Genomic DNA, 19,285 nt, shown 5'->3' with positions numbered 1-19,285 from the left:
GAAATGACTTTAATTCCCTTCCAGGTTCAAATCTATGATATTATATAATCTCTTTCATTTCAAAGTCCTTAGTGATAAATATTTTATGGAAAACTTAAAGTATCATGCTGAAATTCTAATCCTTGCCAAATAGCATTTAAATAATTAAGGAATGTAGTAAGAAGCATTAATGCAACAACATATTTTTGTGGCTAAACTTTTAATTTATGTTATATTTATTTAATATGGCCTCTGAAAGATCTTTAAGGATTGTGTTAAGGCATTCATTAGGGAATATGTGTGTCTTTCTATGAATTGTTGCATTAATAGTTTCATTTCTAACATCACTCACAAATAATCTGATTTAATTCAAAAGTACTTATTTTCTACTCTGTATGGAACTTGTAGTAAGGTACACAATTACTCTCTATGGGTTGGAAATCCTTTAAAATTGATAACTGCAGACCACATATGTGAAATTATTTTGGTATTTATTATTATTCCATTTGATTTATATTACCTTCAAAAAACCTTTTTTAAAGTGAAAGTAATTATTTGAACAATTTAATAATTTTTTCCTTATCACATAAAATATTTGTCTTAACATGGACAAACAGAAACTTAAAAATACAGCAAATAAATACAATTTCCTAGCTCAGATTGAACAAGTTACCATGAGTCTTAAGATCATTGTCTGTCCTGGGGGCTTATTTTACTGTCCATACACAATTATTGCTTAATCAACAGACACTATGTGTTTTGGTAAGATGACTCAATATCACAGTATATAGAGCACAAGCCCTGGAGTGAGGAAGACCTGAGTTCAATCTGTCCTCAGATACTTCTTAGTTATGTTAATCCAAGCAAGTTACTTAACTCAGTTTGCCCCAGTTTCCTTATCTGTAAAATGAACTATAGAAGGAAATGGCAAACCACTTCAATATCTTTGGCAAGAAAACTCCAGTTGGGTTCATAGTCAGATATGAATGAAATAACTGAAAAACTACAACAATGGGTTTAGTAGGTGTACTTTGAAATCTCTGAATCAGAAAATGAATAACGCTTTCTTATTTGCTGCAATATGAATTTAATAGTCACATTTTAAATAAGTTTGACTTACCAGAAACTCAGGCAAATTGGATCTGAAGAGGGAACTAAAGGTAGACTTGAAAGTCGTACTCTTTCTTTTCTATTTCCTGGCCCCGTTGGGGTAGAGACATAAAATCCTATTTTAAAAAATGGTTAATTTGATTTTTATACTTTTTTTAACATTTAGAATAAAAAGTAAATAGTATGAAGTAGTATATGAGTGTATGTTGGTCCTATAAAAATGGCATCAAGAGTGGAAAGATAATGTACAATTATTAGCATTTTTATGTTGTCAGGAAAAAATAGAGTAATGCAGAACACTGAGATTTCCTTTGGTGAATTTACGAAGGATGAGAATGAGATATTCAACAGAACAGACAGTTAATACAAAACTGTATTAGGTACTAGAGATAGCAATTTAAAAAAGCCTTTAAGTAATCCCTGACATCAAGAATCTTCTATTGGAGTGATACAACAAGTACAAATAAATAAATTGCAACTAAAACATATCAGTAATGCCCCCCCCCATAAAACAAGGTGTGGGGGCAGAAGTGCCTTCAATACTTCTAAATGCTAAACTTCACCACTATAATTTCAAAGCATTCAATTTCAATTGTTCTGTTGTTATCCTTTCTATTTACATTGTAATCAATGTTTATATTTTCCTTTTTCTGTATACTACATTTCACATCAGTCCATATAAATCTTACCATGCTTCTCTCACATTGTTTCTTATAGTACTATATATTGTATTATATTCATGTACCTGATTTGTTCAGTCATTTTCCAATTAACCAAATTCTATAGTAGTATTTCCCTTCCCCTTCCTATATTCTCCTGTGAATTTTTTCTATCACATGATCCCTAGTTTCCAATCGAGACAAAAAAATTGGAAATTTATATATTGTTCCTACTTTTTGGTATACTTCATGTTGAGAAAATTAGTTTCAGGTTATACGAAATCCCATAAATTAGTGGTCTCCAAACATTTCTTGAAAAGTTTAGTCCTACCAGTAAAAGGGGGAAAAGATTTTATATATAATATATATGTTTGTTAATAATTGTTCTTTTTTTGTATATGCATATATATTTATAACAATATGCCTATTCTCTTCTAGAAATATATTTGCCCATTATGAAAACATACTCAAGAATAAATTTGTAAGAATAAGAAAAAATGAAATAAATTAATTTTCTAAGTATAAGAGTATTTTTCTTTTATCAGTCTATTAATATTAATATTTGTAGCATCAGCAATATGATTGATAATGCTGCTTTGTTTTTAAACCTCTGTATTTACTAGGAGCTAGGGTATAGGCATGGCTGTTGATAATTAAGTAATATTCAGTCAATTTAATCAATGCATCTAGTCAAGCAGGTTTTTTTATACAAATTAACAGAAAAACAAAATAAAATAATAACATAATAGATCATAATCTTCCTTCCTCCCTCCCTAGATCTCTCCCTTCTTTTCTTCCTTCTTTCTTTCCTTCATTCCTTTCTCTTTTCTTTCCTTTTATCTTTCCTTATTCCATTTGATCCTCAGAAGACAGAATCAGGTGTAATGGTTGGAACTTTCAAAGAGGCAAATTTAATTTATGTCAGGAAAACCTTTTCTAATTGGAGACAGGCAGTTCTGCATAGGACTACAGAATCCAATACTTTAAAAATATGTTGATTCCTTTTGTCTTTATATCACAGTAATTTAACTTCTTAATAGCCCATGTTTTGTGATTTTTTTTCTGGCTTTATTCAACAGCACCTATTGCATTTTGTGATTTTTTTTTCTGACTTTATTCAGTGACCCCTATGTTGGAGCAAAGGCAGCAGATGATGAGAGTGATCCAAGGTAGAGTTTGTCAGGGCAAGGTCAACAGGATAAGGGAACAAAAGACTCAAGAGGACAGATGTCACCAAGTTATGGAGGAGGAGAGTGTAGCTAGTGAAAGACTGATGGCCTGAAAAATATCTGATGAGTTAATAGTGTGAATATAGATCAGAGTCTGAGATTGCAAGGCAGGAGGGAGATGAAATAACAATAGACTGAGACCAGATAATGGATTTCACAGTTCACAAACATCGGAAGTGGATCTGTGGATCATGGAAAGAGCAAGAGTATGACTGTCTTTATTGGTGTCTAGGCTATAGTGGAGGAATAGTTCAAGGGACATGAATGGTCTGAGGTTAGGGTGTTTAAGGAGTATCAATATGTATGTTGAAGTCTCCTAGTATGGGGGAAATGTATTTCATTATACATCTAAGCTATAATTTCTTCAGCCATTGGAGCCAACTTTATTTCCAGTTCTTTACCACCACAAATACTTTAGTACTTATAGAATCTTTTCCTCTTTTTTTGATCATCTTGGTGGCTAAGTAGTTGCATTGCTGGGTCGAAGTTGTATTGAATAATTTAATAACTTTTTGGACATAGTTTCAAATTGTTGCAGAATGACTCTACCAGTTCATAACTTCTCTAAATATGCATCAATTCCTCTCCTTTTCTTTTTTTGTGATTAATTTTCCCATATTCCTTTCCTTTTTTTTGTTTTTAAGTCATCAAAATAGTAGGCATTTAATATTGACTCAGAGATAGTAATAAACAAGTTTTAAATTACATAATAGAACTAATTATCATTTTCATAATATTATAAATAATATTATAAAACATGATTTTAATGATGTTTTCATGATAGTAGATAAAATGTTTTATATTAAGAGCATGCATATTTCATAATATTATAAAATATTATAAAAACATTTTATGGTCAATTTTATGCTTTAAATAATAAATCCTCTGGTTATTAACCTAGCACTGAATATATTGTTGTAACCTTTATACAAGCATGCACATACATGCACTCTCAGAAATTAGTTTTAACTGAATCAGTAAGGAAAAAATCTGAATAGACTATTGTGAATTCAGTGTTCTACATTTAAAACATCTTTTATAAGAAGGTTTTTAAACTTGTGCTTTAGGAAAATCACTTGGGCAAATGTGTTTAGGATAGATTGAATTCGAGAAAGAATTTGGTCAGTCAACAAACATTGAGTACTCATTACTTAAGCTGTAAAGACTACTTGTTTACTTTTGTTAGGGATCTTTCTTTTACTTTTACTTAAGAATACAAATCAATTATACCTGAAAAATTGCCCAAAGTGTGATCATAATCCGGTCCAGTGAAAGGGGGAAAAGTAATTCCTTGAACTCTTTCCCATTCATTATCATCTTTTAGATCTTGGATCCAGTAACAAAATCCATCCTCAAAGTTGCAGTTAATTTTGTCATAATCTATGAATAATAAAAATATCGAAAACAATGTTGCAGTAACGAATAATATAATGAGTAGGTATAATAAGAGCATTCTGAAACATTTAAATGACAATTTATCATTTGAGGTTTTTCAACTGACAATTCTATACTTTTCTATGGTATTTCTTTTCATTCTGAATCCTATCACCTTGGCTACAGGGATTCTCAGAGGCTAGATGGGAGGAGGAACAATATTTCAGACATGCTGGAATATCTACTTAAGCTATGGATATGGGAAATAGAAAGTCATGTGAAGGGAACAGCAAGCTGTATGATTCTCTCCATTCTTTTTCAGGGATCAACTATATCAAATCTAAGCAAATAAATCTCAGACCAACAAACTAATAAGACCTAATAAGACTCCTAAACCATTCTGCATTACCAAATCCCTCTTAAGTTTGACTATTTCAAACTTAGATATCCCAAATTTAACATTCTCAATAGAGAACTCATGACCTTTCCTCCAAAACTTATTTCTTTATTTCTGTCAAGGGCACTATCATTTTTCCTGTTATTTAGGTTTACAATTCAATATCATCCCTAATTCCTTATACTCTCTCATGTTGCACTATCTTTTTTTTGTTTTTAGGTTTTTGCAAGGCAATGGGGCTAAGTGGCTTGTCCAAGGCCACACAGCTAGGTAATTATTAAATGTCTGAGGTCGGATTTGAACTCAGGTACTCCTGTCTCCAGGGCTGGTGCTCTATCCACTGCGCCACCTAGCTGCCGCTGCACTATCTTCTTAATATTTGTATATTCAACTCTAAAAGTATTATTTTGCACAGATTTGTAATTTTTCCCTATTTTTGAGTCTATGTTCTATCTTCTATTCAGTTATGCTGTAAGCATTCATTATATTCCTCTTCCATGTATTTTCCCATACCATCTAATATGGTATTCTATACTGAGTAGATTTTCAATAAGTGCTTATTTGGCAACATTAATTGAACTACAATTTTCAGTTCTGGCTCTGTTATTTTTAAAATTATTAACAAGTTAAAGATGTTGCAGCTTTGAAACTTCAAGTGAGAGAAAGCAATACTTACTATTGAGTTCATTGCTGTTAAATTCAGTATATGTGACATTAAAGCCAATATAATCAATTTCATCAGAATCTATAAAAAACTTTATAGTTGCTTGATTAGAAAAAATGTATAATGTTCCTGGATCAGATCTTGGGAGGGAAGCTAAAAGAGAAAGCAAATAACTTTTTAAAAAGAAAAGACAGTTTTTCCATATGAACTGAAACACTGTGGCAATATATATTTTCATGGTATTTATTTGTCATGACAAAATTCAAAGAATCACAAAATAATCTGTACTATTTAAACATATGTTTGAATTTTACTTATCCACAGTATACATATAAGTACATACATGTACATTAATTTTTTTCATCTAAGGATACATGAAACAAATAGTTATAAAACTGTAAGCTTTTATTATTTGTACTGAGCAAGATAGTGTTAAAGACAAAGAGGTGATATGAGATGGTGAATTTGGAAGGTGCTAATATGCTAAAATAATAGTCTAGCAAGATGATTGATAATAAACTTTCTCATTTCTAAACAAACAACAGATATATATTTTGAAAAGAATAATTTTGAAACCAAAATAATTTTGAAACTAAAGGCAGAGTGACTTTTTCTCAAAATTCTTCTCTTTACAAAAAAGAAAAAAGTAAATGTTCTTTTTGATTTTTCATTTGTTTGTATTTGATTTGTTTTGTTGTTTTTGCTGTTATCCTCAGTAGGATGCAAGCTTCTTGGGAGCAGGCACAGTTTAGTTTCTTTTGTCTTGTGAAGCCTTAGTGTTTAGCACAATGAATTATTTGGAAAGATTAAATTTGATCAGTATAATATCAGTTTACAAAATTTTAGGCCTATAAAAATGCAATTGAGTTTCTATTGTTTAGTTGTTTCAGTTGTGTCTGACTATTATACCAATTGGAATTTTCTTGGCAAAGGTACTGGAGTGGTTTACCATTTTCTTTTCCTGCTCATTTTATAGATAAGGAAATGGAAACAAAAAGGATTAAGTGATTACCCAGGATCTAAACTAGTCTCTGAGGTTACATTTGAACTCAGGTCTTCCTAACTTCAGGCCAAACCACTTGGGAATCAAACTGCATTCTGTCTGTTGCTTAGCTCATCAGGTAAAATCCCAGATTACAGATATTTCATCTAACAAAGACAAAGTGCATATTTTCACCACTAGAGAATCATCCTTTCACTTCTATAAGGCTTTTTTTTTTAGGTTTTTGTAAGGCAAACGGGGTTAAGTGGCTTGCCCAAGGCCACACAGCTAGGTAATTATTAAGCATCTGAGACCAGATTTGAACCCAGGTACTCCTGACTCCAGGGCCGGTGCTTTATCCACTACGCCACCTAGCTTTCCCTTCTATAAGGCTTTTATATTATCACCACCACAAATTTGTAATTTTGTCTCTTAAGAGACCTAGCTACTTAGACAGGTTTTCCCTTCTTTAAGCTGTTTCCAAACTTTATGTAACAACAAACTTTCTATCCTCTTTTCATAGTATCTATAAAAACAATTTCCTTAACTTTCATATTATGAAATAATATTAAGAATTTACTACAATTTTATTATATTAAAAAGTTTACTATGTAATAAAATATCAAGTTGTAATTGTGCTGCACTCACTTAGCATATGGAATTGTCACATAATAGGCACTTAATAAATGTTGTTATCTGAATTTCATAGGATTACAGAGTTTGGAGATTTAAAGGACTTTTAAAGTCATCACTTTAGGGAACTGTGTCCTAGAGAAGCTAAGAAATGTATCCAGGTTTTGAACTTAGGTTTTCCAATTCTAAATCCAACACTCCCCCCCACCCCTTTTCCAAGTTTTTTCCCCAAAGGTAAGGAAGAAATTTGACAATGGCAGAAGTCAGAGGATTTCTCCCTCCCACCTTCAATAATAATCCTAGGACCAGTAGGTAAGAAGGCTGTTGCTCTTGGAATAAAGGTCTTTTGTAACTGCACATAGAAGAATGGAACCAGGTGATCCACAAATCAAAGGATCCCTGGGCTAGACCAGGGTTCTTGAAGGCAATTAGAGCCAGGTCTCCATTGAGAGGGGAAGAGGGAAGGGAGAGAGCATTGTGGGTCATATCCTCTGCAATCCAAGATTGGCTGTAATAGTTAATACCTGATGCCTAAGATCTGGGTTGCCCTCTTCTGCCATGACCCCATGACCAGTAAAAGTGAATTCACTTTCATACATTTTATGGGTATCCAACTGGAAAAGTTTCACTAATTTTGGTCATTTTTTGGGTTACCCTTTACTCCCTTTCTTCTCCCATGTCCACTTCCAATCTGGGGCACTTAAGATTTGGGCAACCCTATAGATTTTCTGAAAATGGAAATTAGTGGACCCCAAAGATAAATTTCACTTGATTCAAAATTTTATCCAGATATCTAAGTGAGGTCTCTTGTAGTCAAAAGATGGCATGAAAATTAAATGACTAAGAAATAGAGGAGATAAGTTGTCAGGAAAGTGTAACGTAGCATTAAAAAAACCCCAATAATTTGACAGCAATGCCTAGGCCTAACACTGTTCTTTTAGAAATAGTTTCCGTGGGTTGAACCAAGTAATTTTGTCTTTAGAGGCTATAAAAATACTTCATATTTTCTCCTTTATTTTTTCTTGAAATATGTTATGTGTAGACACAGATATGCATATATGTATATATGTGCATATATATATACATATATATATATATATACTGAATATACTTCCTCTTTGTCCTTCTTTCCCTGCTCCTCCATCATCAACATTATTTAAAACTATATGAATAATGTTTTAGTCAATAATACTTTATCAACATAGAAGCTTGCTATGGCTGAAAAAATTAAATGCTTGTTGGCAAAAGTTCTAATTATGAATTTCTCCAAAATTAGCTGTTTAGCTGATAGATGAAGGCATTGAAGGTACTGTACTCAAAGACATTTCAGTTGAAGACCTATGAAACTTGCAGTTTGTTTGAATAACTCATCAAAAATTCATACATTATGAAGCATCAAAGTACAAATTTTATGGAGGTCAATAGGAATGATATTTATAATACACTAGATTGACAAGCATCATTGTACCAAAGAACCCCAAATTTCTCACGTTTCTTTTGGCTTTTTCAAAATCTCATGACTAATTAAAGGACTTCTCATTTCACTTTTACTTTCTATCATCCTTATTACCCCTGACCTTTGTATCAATCCTGTATATCAAATTCATTAAACAGTCCCATAATGTGGTTGGTGACCTGGCTTCAAGAGAAAGAAGAGGAGGTCACTATTTTCTTTCAACAGTCAGCAGCTAATTAGGGAGCTCTTTGTAATTTCCCATTGGAAGCTCCTGAATCTTTTCTTTCTTTACATGTGTAAAGTTTGTATACATGAATAGAAATAGGTTCAGGGACATGCTGCAAGGATTCTTTTTTAGGTCAATACACTCACAAGACATTAATTTCCTTTAAAATAGATTATTGTATTGCTTTTAACTTAAGGGAAGTATGGTAACATAGTAACAACTATCTGTTATTTGCTCTAATGTTGCAAATATTTTTATTTCATTGTAGTTTTTCCTCTATAATCATACTTCACCAGACAGCATTTCCAATTTACCCTTATTTCAATGTGATATGGGTTTTAATGTTCTAGAGTCACATATTTTACACTATTTAATCACAGTGTTTAGAAGCAGTATGGAATAATGCTGGTACAGTGGATTGCTGAGAGCAAAGAGTTCAAATAAACCAGGTTTTTATGTTATTATTTTTACTAAAAAAATTTCCAATATCTTCAGATAAAAGTCCTTCCCAAAGCAATTAGAAGTAATTTAGAAAGCTAAAAGATTGGGGGTGGCTAGGTGGCACAGTGGATAAAGCACCGGCCCTGGAGTGAGGAGTACCTGGGTTCAAATCTGGTCTCAGACACTTAATAATTACCTAGCTGTGTGGCCTTGGGCAAGCTGCTTAACCCCATTTGCCTTGCAAAAATAAACAAACAAACAAAACAAAAAAAACAAACCTAAAAAGAAAAAAATCCTAGAAAGCTAAAAGATGATAAAAACCACAGGTAAGGCAGTTAAAAACAGTTAACAAAGAGATTCACTAGGGCCTTAGTAACTCTTGTCTGTATTTCTAAAAAAAAAAAAAAATTGGCCCAAATTGCCCATAGTTTGGTTTCAGTTCAAAGTTAACCTGTCCCAGGTATATCCCATTATTGCTTGTTCTTTACTTTGGTACTGTGGGAATGGTATATGTGTTTGGGTGTGGGCGTGGGTGTGGCAGAGGAAGTAGAAACTCATTCCTGCCCCTCCAATTCGACTAGCATCCCGGGACACCCCCAAATGGAGGCCCTGGTGGTCCTCTATCCCCCTCAGATACTTCCTTGCTAGGGAATCACTTTCCCTCTCAATCTCACTTTCTTTATTGGAAAATTAGGAAAACTAACACGTGTACTGCCAACTTCACAGGGTTATTGTGAGAAAAGTGCTATGCAAATATTAAAGTTTCAGAGATATGGGATATTGATCTGAATTGCACCTGGAATTCCTCGAAATATCAAAAGCAAGGATCCCACTCTATAAGTTTCATAGAATAAGAAAATAATTTATAAATTAGAAATGAAAGTAATGCTATTCTTACAAAATAATGGCATTTGAAATATCTCCTTATCAATCATATATTTGAAAGTTGCATATTAGAAATAATTTTTTTTCTTGCTATTAGAGACTTCCATGTAAATCAAGAATTTTCTTCATTATGTAATTTATATTTTATTTTTAAAGTTTAATTATAATTATAAAATAATAATTTTAACTTTTAAAAATTGAATCCATATAATCTATCTTAATATCAAATTCCATTTCTGACACATATTAGTTATGTGATACTGGGCAAATCATTTAAACACTCTCCCCACCCCAAAGAGGTATGTAGTCAGTTTTCTAGAAATATATTTTACATGCAAAGAACAACTATGATTCCAGAGGAATGATGACGGATTCAGCATGTTACCTACTCTTGTCAGATGAACTCAGGATGGAGAATAAAACTTTTATTCTTTATATGGACAATGTGGGCATTTACTTTGCTTGTCTATGCATGGTTTTTTTGGGGGGGGGGGTTGCAAGGCATTGCAGTTAAGTGGTTTGCTCAAGGCCACACAGCTAGGTAATTATTATTAAGTGTCTGAGGCCCAATTTGAACTCAGGTACTCCTGACTCCAGGGCTGATGCTCTGTCCACTGCACCACCTAGCCACCCCTATGCATTGTTTTTACAAGTGATTCTTTTTTTAATGGGGAAAGAGATGGGAGGGAGAGAAAATAAAGTTTTATTAATTGGAAAAGTAGTTCAATTTTAGTCATTTTCAACCTCCCTCCATCTTTGGTATATTACCTTAGTTGTTAAAGAAAAGAAAAACACTTTTTTTTACTTCCTTTCCACATTTTCTCCTTCATCTTCCTTCAGTAAGAAATAACTACTAATTGATTACTGATAAGAAGACTGTAATTCATTTATTTATAGGTAAGCATTATTGTGTCTACTATGTAGCAGAACACTGTGCAAGGTGCCATAAGAACAAACTTTTGCAGACACTGTATTCCCTAATGAAGCTTGTAGTTAAGTAGGGAAATATAATCCAACTAAAATGACTATAATACAAACTAATTTATGATAAATACATTAGAGCAGAGCAAAGCAAAATGCTATGTTAGGTCAAAGTGGAATGATTAATCCTAAGAGATCAGGGAAAGCTTCATAGAAGGGGAGAGGAGGCATTTGAGCTAGAATTTAAAGGTAGAATTTAAACAAATTAAAGGAAGAAAGGGAGAGAATAAGGAATTTTTCTAAGATAATTTGTTTTCATTTTATCAAACACTGGATTATTAAATTCCACTGTTATGATCCACCTTCTGTTCCATTGATTTATCTCTTTATTTTTTTTAACCAAACCAGATGGTTTTGATGATTGCTCTCTTACAATAGAAATTGAGGTCTGGAAGTACTATTTCTACTTTATCCCTACTTCTGTTCATCAGTTCCCTTGATATTCTACATCTTTAGTTCTTCAGAAAGAATTTGATTATTATAAAGGTCGCTAATGTTTTCCTTTGATCATTTGATCAGTAGAGATTAAAAGTGTGAATTAACTTTCATAATGTTGAGATTTTTATTATATTGGCAGAGTCCATTCATGAGCACTGATTTTCCTCTAACTATATAAATTTGTTTTTGATAGCTTTAAGGAACACTTTGCTGGTGGGTTGATTTCCAAATATTTTATATATTGTGTAGTTATTTGGAATAGAATTTTCATATCTATTAGTGCTTTTTTTATACTTTTGTTATTATTATACAGAAATGTTAAATTAATTTTGTAGTCAATAATTTTACTGAAATTATTCATTTACTCAGTAACTTCACTGATTTCTTAGAATTTTCCAAATATTATATTTCATCATCAGCAAATATGGATTCTTTGCCTATTTTATGCTTTTAATTTATTTTTCTTGACATGTTGCTCTTGCTAGCATTTCCAGAAATTATAACAAATAACAGAGGGAAGTGTGCATCTTTGTTTTACTCCTGTTTTATTATTATATTGTTTATTAGAAAATATTATTATTATTAATATTATTAAATTATTTATTAGAAAAAGATCTAGTATAATCCCCAATGCATATGATATTGCTTTTGGCTTTAGAGAAATTTTTTTAATATATAAAGGTCCTTCTATGCTATACTTTGTAGGCTTTTTCTGCATCTACTGAGAAGAACATTTGCGCTTAGATATCTTGGTTTTTTATAAGATAAATTATACTGACTGTTTTTCTAATGTTGAAGCAAGCTTGTATCTCTGGCATTAATACCATTTGATCATAAAAATGGTTTTTTTTGACAAGATTTTGCTGAAAATTTTGGATCAGCATCTATTAATTTATTTATTTTATCCTTCCCAAGTTTGAATATTAGGGCTATGTTTATCTCTTAAAATGGTTCTGATAAGATTCTTTCTCAATTTTTAAGAAAATTTGTGAAGTATGAGTACTAACTTTTCTTTAAAAGTTTGATGATATTCTCCTGTGAATCTAACAGGAACAGGATTTTTATTTTTATTTTTTTGCTAGTTCCTTTATTTCTATTTATATTTCTAAGATTGGATTACTTAAGTTTTCTATTTGGTTTTCAGGCATTTTAAACTTTATGAAGATAATCCTCAGTTTTTTAATGTAGTATATAATTGTAAATCACAATTTCTGATTATTTTTTTGTATTTCTTCTGGCTTTGTGATTTTACATAGCCCATTTGCTATTTTATTGATTTTATTTTTATCTTCTTTTAAACATATTAACTAAATATTGATCAATTTTAACTTTTGTTATTTATCAATTTTAACCATTGTTATTTTTTCAAGTTAAGATTTTTTCTAATTTTCACTATAAAATAAGACTATATCCCCTTAATTACTTTAGTTTAAGTTGTTTTAGGATGCCTCTATTCCCAATAGCTCTCTTTTCCACACACCCAATCCTGTCTTCTTATTTTTTACCTCTTCCCTTTTAGAATTTTGCTTATTAGTCCCCCCCTTTCCTGTATTTATCTGATTATTTATTTCTTCCCCTCTGTTTCTCCTCTCAGTTAATCAAGAAAATTCCTCCTTCTCCTTTCTTTTAATTCATACTCTTAAGTTTTTAATTTCATTTTTTCAGCCCCTTGTAGAGAGAATTTCATTCACTCTTTTCTTTATTCATTCTCTCTTTCTATCTACTCTTAACCCTTATTCTCTGGTCCCTTGTCCTTATTTTTATCTACTTCTTTTTTCTCTGTATTCTTCATGGATACTGCTAAATTATCCATTTTGGGCTTTCCCCTAGGCAGGTTCTGCCACTGCCCTGTAGGTTCTGCTCTGTACTTTCCCTTTTGTCATTGTGACTTACTCCCATAAAATTGCCAATTCCTGCAGGCAAAGAGGACATTGACCCATGGCAGGGTTCCCTATCCTATATCTTCAGTTATTTGGTACACTATATAATTTGATGTATGCTCTTTTCTTGTTCACCTTCCTTTCCCATTTGTCTCAAAATCTTCTCAAAATTATCCTACCAATGTCCTACCAATCCCCAGGTACTAGTTGCCCCTAGGAGCTCCAACTTCCCCCTTTATAAGGTAGGATGAATTGTCTTTTCAAGCAGTAAATTCCTTGGATAGCATCTAGTATTGGGTCCTCATTTCTCTTCACAAAATATGTCTCTTTGAAGCATTTATCACTGTAATCCTCCCACATAAAAAGCAAATGCCTTTTCCCCCTCCTCCAGCCTTTTCAAAGCTTTCTCTCTCCCTCCTTGTCCACTCCCTATAAGTTCTTCTCTTTCTGAGAGACCTCAGGAGTCCCTTTCTTCTCTTGGTTTTTTTGACTAGACCAAGGTGCATCACATACTCCATCTTATTTCTCTTTTCCTCTCTTCCATGTATCCTACCATTTTGTAATCCATACAAAAATAAATGAACAAACATGACTCATCTGGAGGCAAGATGCAGAGAGGTTCTGTTCACAGTGTTCCAAGGCTGCATCATCATCATTATTTCTAATTCACCTTGTCACTCTTGTCTTCTTGTATACATTAATACATCCATTTTGGTTTTTTGCTGCCATTCTGTTTCTTTTGTTGTCCTTGGCTGATGCATTTGTTCATCCCTCCTGAATTTTTATTTTCTGGAGTGTTTGAGAAGAAATAATCTTTTCAGGTCTCGTTTTCTTTCTAATAATCTTCTGAATGCATCTTTATTATTGAACTTCCACCTTTTCCCACTTATTGGTAAACCTAGACTTATGTTCTGAGAACTATTTCTTTTTGGAACATTATTCCAATTTATCTTGCATCTTTAGTGAGCACAGAATGCTCAGGTATTATTTGAATTTCCTTTCATTTATATTTGAAGGTATTATTTTGGATTTTTGGACTTTTTTTCAAAGGAATTGTAGAATTTAACTGCTATGTGTTTTTGAGTTTCAGCTTTTTCTTTTCTTCTCAGAGACAATCTATGGATTCTTTCTACTGGCATTTTTTTGTGTGTGTTCATTTTATATTATTATTTCAAAACATCATGAAATCAGATTTTTTGACTTGCTATGTTCTTTTGGGAGATCAAAAAATCCTTAGTTTGTCTGTACACATCTTGTCTTCAAGAATAATATGTTTTATTTGAAATAGACAGAAAGTTTTCTTTTAATATTATTGCTTTTTGCTTCTCAGTGTCTTCATTTCCATTTATTTGAATTTCCATTCAGTAATTTTCTCTTGTGTTTCTTTAGTGAGATTTGCAATCATGGTTTCAAGTTTTTCTCTCCTATCAATTATTTCTACTGTACTAGTCATCCATTTTCACTCACATTTTTCATTTCTTTTTCAAACTTAAGCTTTTTAAAAAATGTCCTATTTTTTCTCTCCATTTTTTCTCAAAATTCATATGGTCCTCTGTTCCATCAAGTATGGAATAACTTTCCTTTGTTTAGCACTATTTATTCATAGAGACCTAAACTTATTTACTAGATTGGAATATCATATTTCCTTCTGCTGTTGATGTTTTTACTGTTGACTTATTTGTTTAAGGTCATTGAGCTTTCTTTTTCTTGAAGAAGTAATAGGTAATTTCAGTCTTTTCTCCACCTTATTTTTTTATTGTTCACTTTCTTACTCTCTCCTCTTTGATGAAAGCTTCCTTAGGGACTGGATCTCAAAATGCCTCCCAACATGGAGAGATTCACAGTTCACCAGTCTAGAAGTCTACCCCAATGGATTTTAAGTGGAAAATATTGGCCCCAACTGGATTATGGGTGCTTTCTCTCAAGTTAATGGGTTGACATATAGCTTCCTACAAATGGTACTCTGTCCTATTTTATTTGTTACAACATTCTCTGACTAGTAGTACAGAGCACTAACACCCTGTTGCTATTACAGGAAGAGTTGATTTTTGTCATTTGGAATTTGGATCTTCAAGCCTGGAGTTGTGGATTTGAAATATTGAGTACAAATCCTGCTCTTTTCTCCCTTTCCCCCTTTTTTGGTGCTTTCCTACAGATGGTTTTTGGAGCACAGAATATTGCTATGATATTGATCATTGAGGTCATTAAAAGTTTGGAGCTTGGATGTCCATAACACTGCAAAGAAGGAAAGGGAAACATGGTATGGTGCAATCTTATATTGCAAGTCCATGGGACTGATTTGTTTACTGCAGTCTTGGGGTCAGCAGCATGGTGGGCTGTGGGTCAGTTGGACAGGGGGTGCAAAGTGAGCTCATTGGATGTCAATTCTTGGTATTTTTAAAATATTTAGACATTTAAAGTTAATTTATCTTTGGCATATATAAAATTTCTCTTTTAAAGAGATTTAAGAGGTTGTGAGGTTCAGAGAAAATGTGTAATACTTCATCTTTTTGATCACAAGGCCTAGAAGTTCACTCAGTGATTCTTAAGGTATTTTATTTTATCTTTTCAAATGCAGTCCTCTGTCTTAATTTTAGAGTTAGTAGGAAGGGTCTTGGACCTTTCCAGTTTAATCTTTCACTCAATACTGAAATCTCCTCAATAGTACTTTTGAGGGCTAATCATTCAAACTCTGTTTGAATTAATTTTTTTTAAGGTTTTTGCAAGGCAAATGAGGTTAAGTGGCTTGCCCAAGGCCACACAGCTAGGTAATTATTAAGTGTCTGAGACCAGATTTGAACCCAGGTAACTCCTGACTTCAGGGTCAGTGCTTTATCCACTGTGCCACCTAGCTGCCCTTGAATTAATTTTCAAGACAATTTGCTCCATTGTTGACAGCACAAATAGCTAGTAAGTTCTTCCCATTGAAATTTTATTTCATGGGTAGTAATCTTGTTTTAAAGAACCTAGGTTGGTAACAATCATAGGGGATAATTATATTTTTTTGCAAAATCTTCACAACTTCAAATATTAATAATATTGGTTTATGAACAATAGACATTTTTGGAATTAAAAGTGACCATGTAAACATTGATTCTTTTGATTTTGTGTTATAAAAAAATTATTTTGTTCCTTTAAATGACTATATAAAAATGACCATATAAATACATATAAAATGAAATTTAATAAGTTAATTAACAAAATAAAAGAAAAAGTTATAAAATTTTATTAATAGATCAATAAATCAATAATAGATTTGGATATAGTTCCTACTTACCTCTTAAAATTTTGTTTGGTCCTGTGCCTTCATAAATATTTAACATGTCTGAGTAATATATATCAAAATTATTGAAATTCAGCTTAATAGAAAATCCTTGTTGTACACTAAATAAGAGAGAAGAATAGGTCATTATATTCTCTCAAGAGTTTTCATAATTTGTAACATATACTAGGCTTGAATTTATCATCTTATGTGAGATATTTGGGATTAGAGTTTGGAAATATGAATCTCAATATCATACTAATATTTTGAAGAAAACATGATTTTTTCAGTAAAACAATTTAAAACATAAGCATTATAGAGTTACATGTATTTAAGTTATACTTGATATAACAGAGGACCCTATGAATTGTGAGGATAACATGAACCACAGAATACTGTTTTTTAAAACTTAAATTTAAAAAAAAGAAATGAGAGCGGCAGAGCCAAGATGGCAGTGTGAGGGCAGGAATTCCTGGAAACTTGTCCCCACAAAACTCCAAAAGTCATCAAAGTTTTGACTCCAGCCAAAATTTAGAGGGGCAGAACCCACAGAAAGACTGAGTGACACAATTTTCCAGTCCAAGTTAATTTAGAAGATCTGTCGGAAAGATCAGTTTCACCAGGAATAGGGGTTGGAAAGAGCCACAGTGCAGCTGCACCTCAGCACAGCCAAGTTGGGGCAAACCTATTCCAGTCTTCCATGAACAGCCCAGTGGGGTGCCTGGGTTCCTGGGTCACCTGGGTCCATGGCAGAGGGGGACAGTTTCAGGCTTCGTGGCCCAGGGAGCACCAGGGAAAGCTTGAAGGGATGGTAAGAGAACTCTGCTGCATGAGAATGAGTGCAGAGCCCTGTCTAGTGCTGGCCTCAGAGGAGCCCTGCAGTGAGAACCAGCAGCAGGAACCTGCAGAATCACCCAGCACTTCCAGAGCACCCAGCCTACAGATGATAAGGGGATAGGGAGAGACTGAAAAGGTCTTTCTGCTCTCCCTGGAGCAGGACTCTGCTGTTTGCCCACACTCAGATCCAGGTCACAGTCTGGGCCCCCATTCTACCATAGTAGAGCAGGGACCCTCCTCACAGCTCCAGGGAAGAGGGGAGGGCCTATGATCATCCACAGACCAGAGCCCAGGCAAAAGAGCAATCAGAGCATCTTATAAGACCTTGGAGGAATTAAGGTCCCCCACTCTCAAAGCCTTGGAAGTGTGATAAGTCAGTCATAGGCTGAGGAATTGAGCAAACAACAGAAAAAGAAGAATATGACCATAGAAAATTACTTTGGTCCTATGGAGGTTTAAAATATACACTCAGAAGATGACAAAATTGAAGCTTCTGTATCCAAAGTCTCTAAGAGAAAAAGGAAATGGACTCACGCAATAGAACTCAAAAAAGACTTTGAAAAACAAGGAAGGTAAAGGAAAAATTGGGAAGAGAAATGAGAGCAATGCAGGAAAATCATGAAAACCAAGTCAACAGCTTAGTGAAAGAAGTACAAAAATTATTGAAGAAAAATAATATGTTAAAAAACCATTTTAGGCCAAATGGAAAAAGCAACCCAGAAGTTAAAAGAGGAGAATACCTTCAAAAAATAGAACTGGCCAGCAGTAAAAAACAGATAAAAAACTCTCTGAAGAAAATAACTTCTTCAAATGTAGAATGGAGCTAATGGAAGCTGATGACCTCATGTGAAATCAAGAAACAATAAAACAATACCAAAAGAATGAAAAATAAGAAGAAAATATGAAATATCTCATTGGAAAAACAACTGACCTAGGAAACAGATCCAGAGGAGATAATTTAAAAATTATTAGGCTGCCTGAAAGTCATGACCAGGAAAAGAGCCTGGACTTCAATTTTCAAGAAATAATGCAAAAAAAAAAAAAAGAAATAATGCAGCAAAATTTCCCTGAGATCGTAGAAGCAAAGGGAAAAATAGAAATTGAGGGAAATTCACTGGTCACCTCCTGAAAGAGATCCTAAAAGAAAAACTTCCAGGAATATCATAGCCAAAGCTCCCAAATCAAGGAGAAAATTCTGAAATCTGCCAGAAACAAACAATTCAACTACCATGGCTCCATAGTCAGGATTACACAGGATCTGACAGCTTCTACATTAAAGGGCTCCTAGGGATTAGAATATGATATTCCAGAAGGCAAAATACCTTGGTTTACAACTGAGAATCAACTACCCAGCAAAACTGAACATCCTCTTTCAGGGGAAAAGATGCACATTCAATGAAAAAGGGGGCTTTCACACTATCCTCTTGAAATGTCCAGAGATGAACAGAAAAGTTTTATCTCCAAGTACAGGACTCAGGTAAAGCATAGGAGAGGATGGATGAGGAGGACTAACTATGAGGAACTTAATGATGTTGAAATGTGTTTGTTCCTGCATGGGAAGAAGATACTGATAATTCAAATGAATCTTCTCATTTATAATAGCAGTTAGAAGGAGCATATATAAGATACAGGAGAAATTGAATATAGTGGCATAATATAGTTTTTAAGATGGAGTCAATAAAGGAAAGTACTAGGAGGAAGGGAAAGGAGAGGAAGAACTGGCTAAGATATTTCACATAAAAGAGTCAAGAAAAAGCTTTTTCAATTGGAGTAGAACAGGGGGAAGGAGAGGGGGGGGGGGAATGAGTGATCCTTCATTCTCATCAGAAATGTCTCAGAGATGAAATAACAT

The 19,285-nt window shown here is 33.1% G+C and overlaps 1 protein-coding gene across 1 annotated transcript in view; it reads right to left on the bottom strand.

Annotated features, from left to right (window-relative positions):
• TMPRSS15 (transmembrane serine protease 15) overlaps nt 1–19,285 on the bottom strand; it is a 159,958-nt gene that overhangs the window by 70,767 nt on the left and 69,906 nt on the right. The window contains exons 9-12 of the mRNA XM_074210402.1: nt 16,612–16,718; nt 5,425–5,565; nt 4,208–4,357; nt 1,100–1,205 (exon numbers count right to left, since the gene is read on the bottom strand). Of these exons, the coding sequence (XP_074066503.1) occupies nt 1,100–1,205; nt 4,208–4,357; nt 5,425–5,565; nt 16,612–16,718 (504 nt within the window). The remainder of the gene's footprint in view (nt 1–1,099; nt 1,206–4,207; nt 4,358–5,424; nt 5,566–16,611; nt 16,719–19,285) is intronic.

This window comes from Macrotis lagotis, chromosome 1 (assembly GCF_037893015.1).
Source record: "Macrotis lagotis isolate mMagLag1 chromosome 1, bilby.v1.9.chrom.fasta, whole genome shotgun sequence".
NCBI classification, from domain to species: Eukaryota; Metazoa; Chordata; class Mammalia; order Peramelemorphia; family Peramelidae; genus Macrotis; species Macrotis lagotis.
This window is presented reverse-complemented; position numbering and strand designations above follow the sequence as displayed.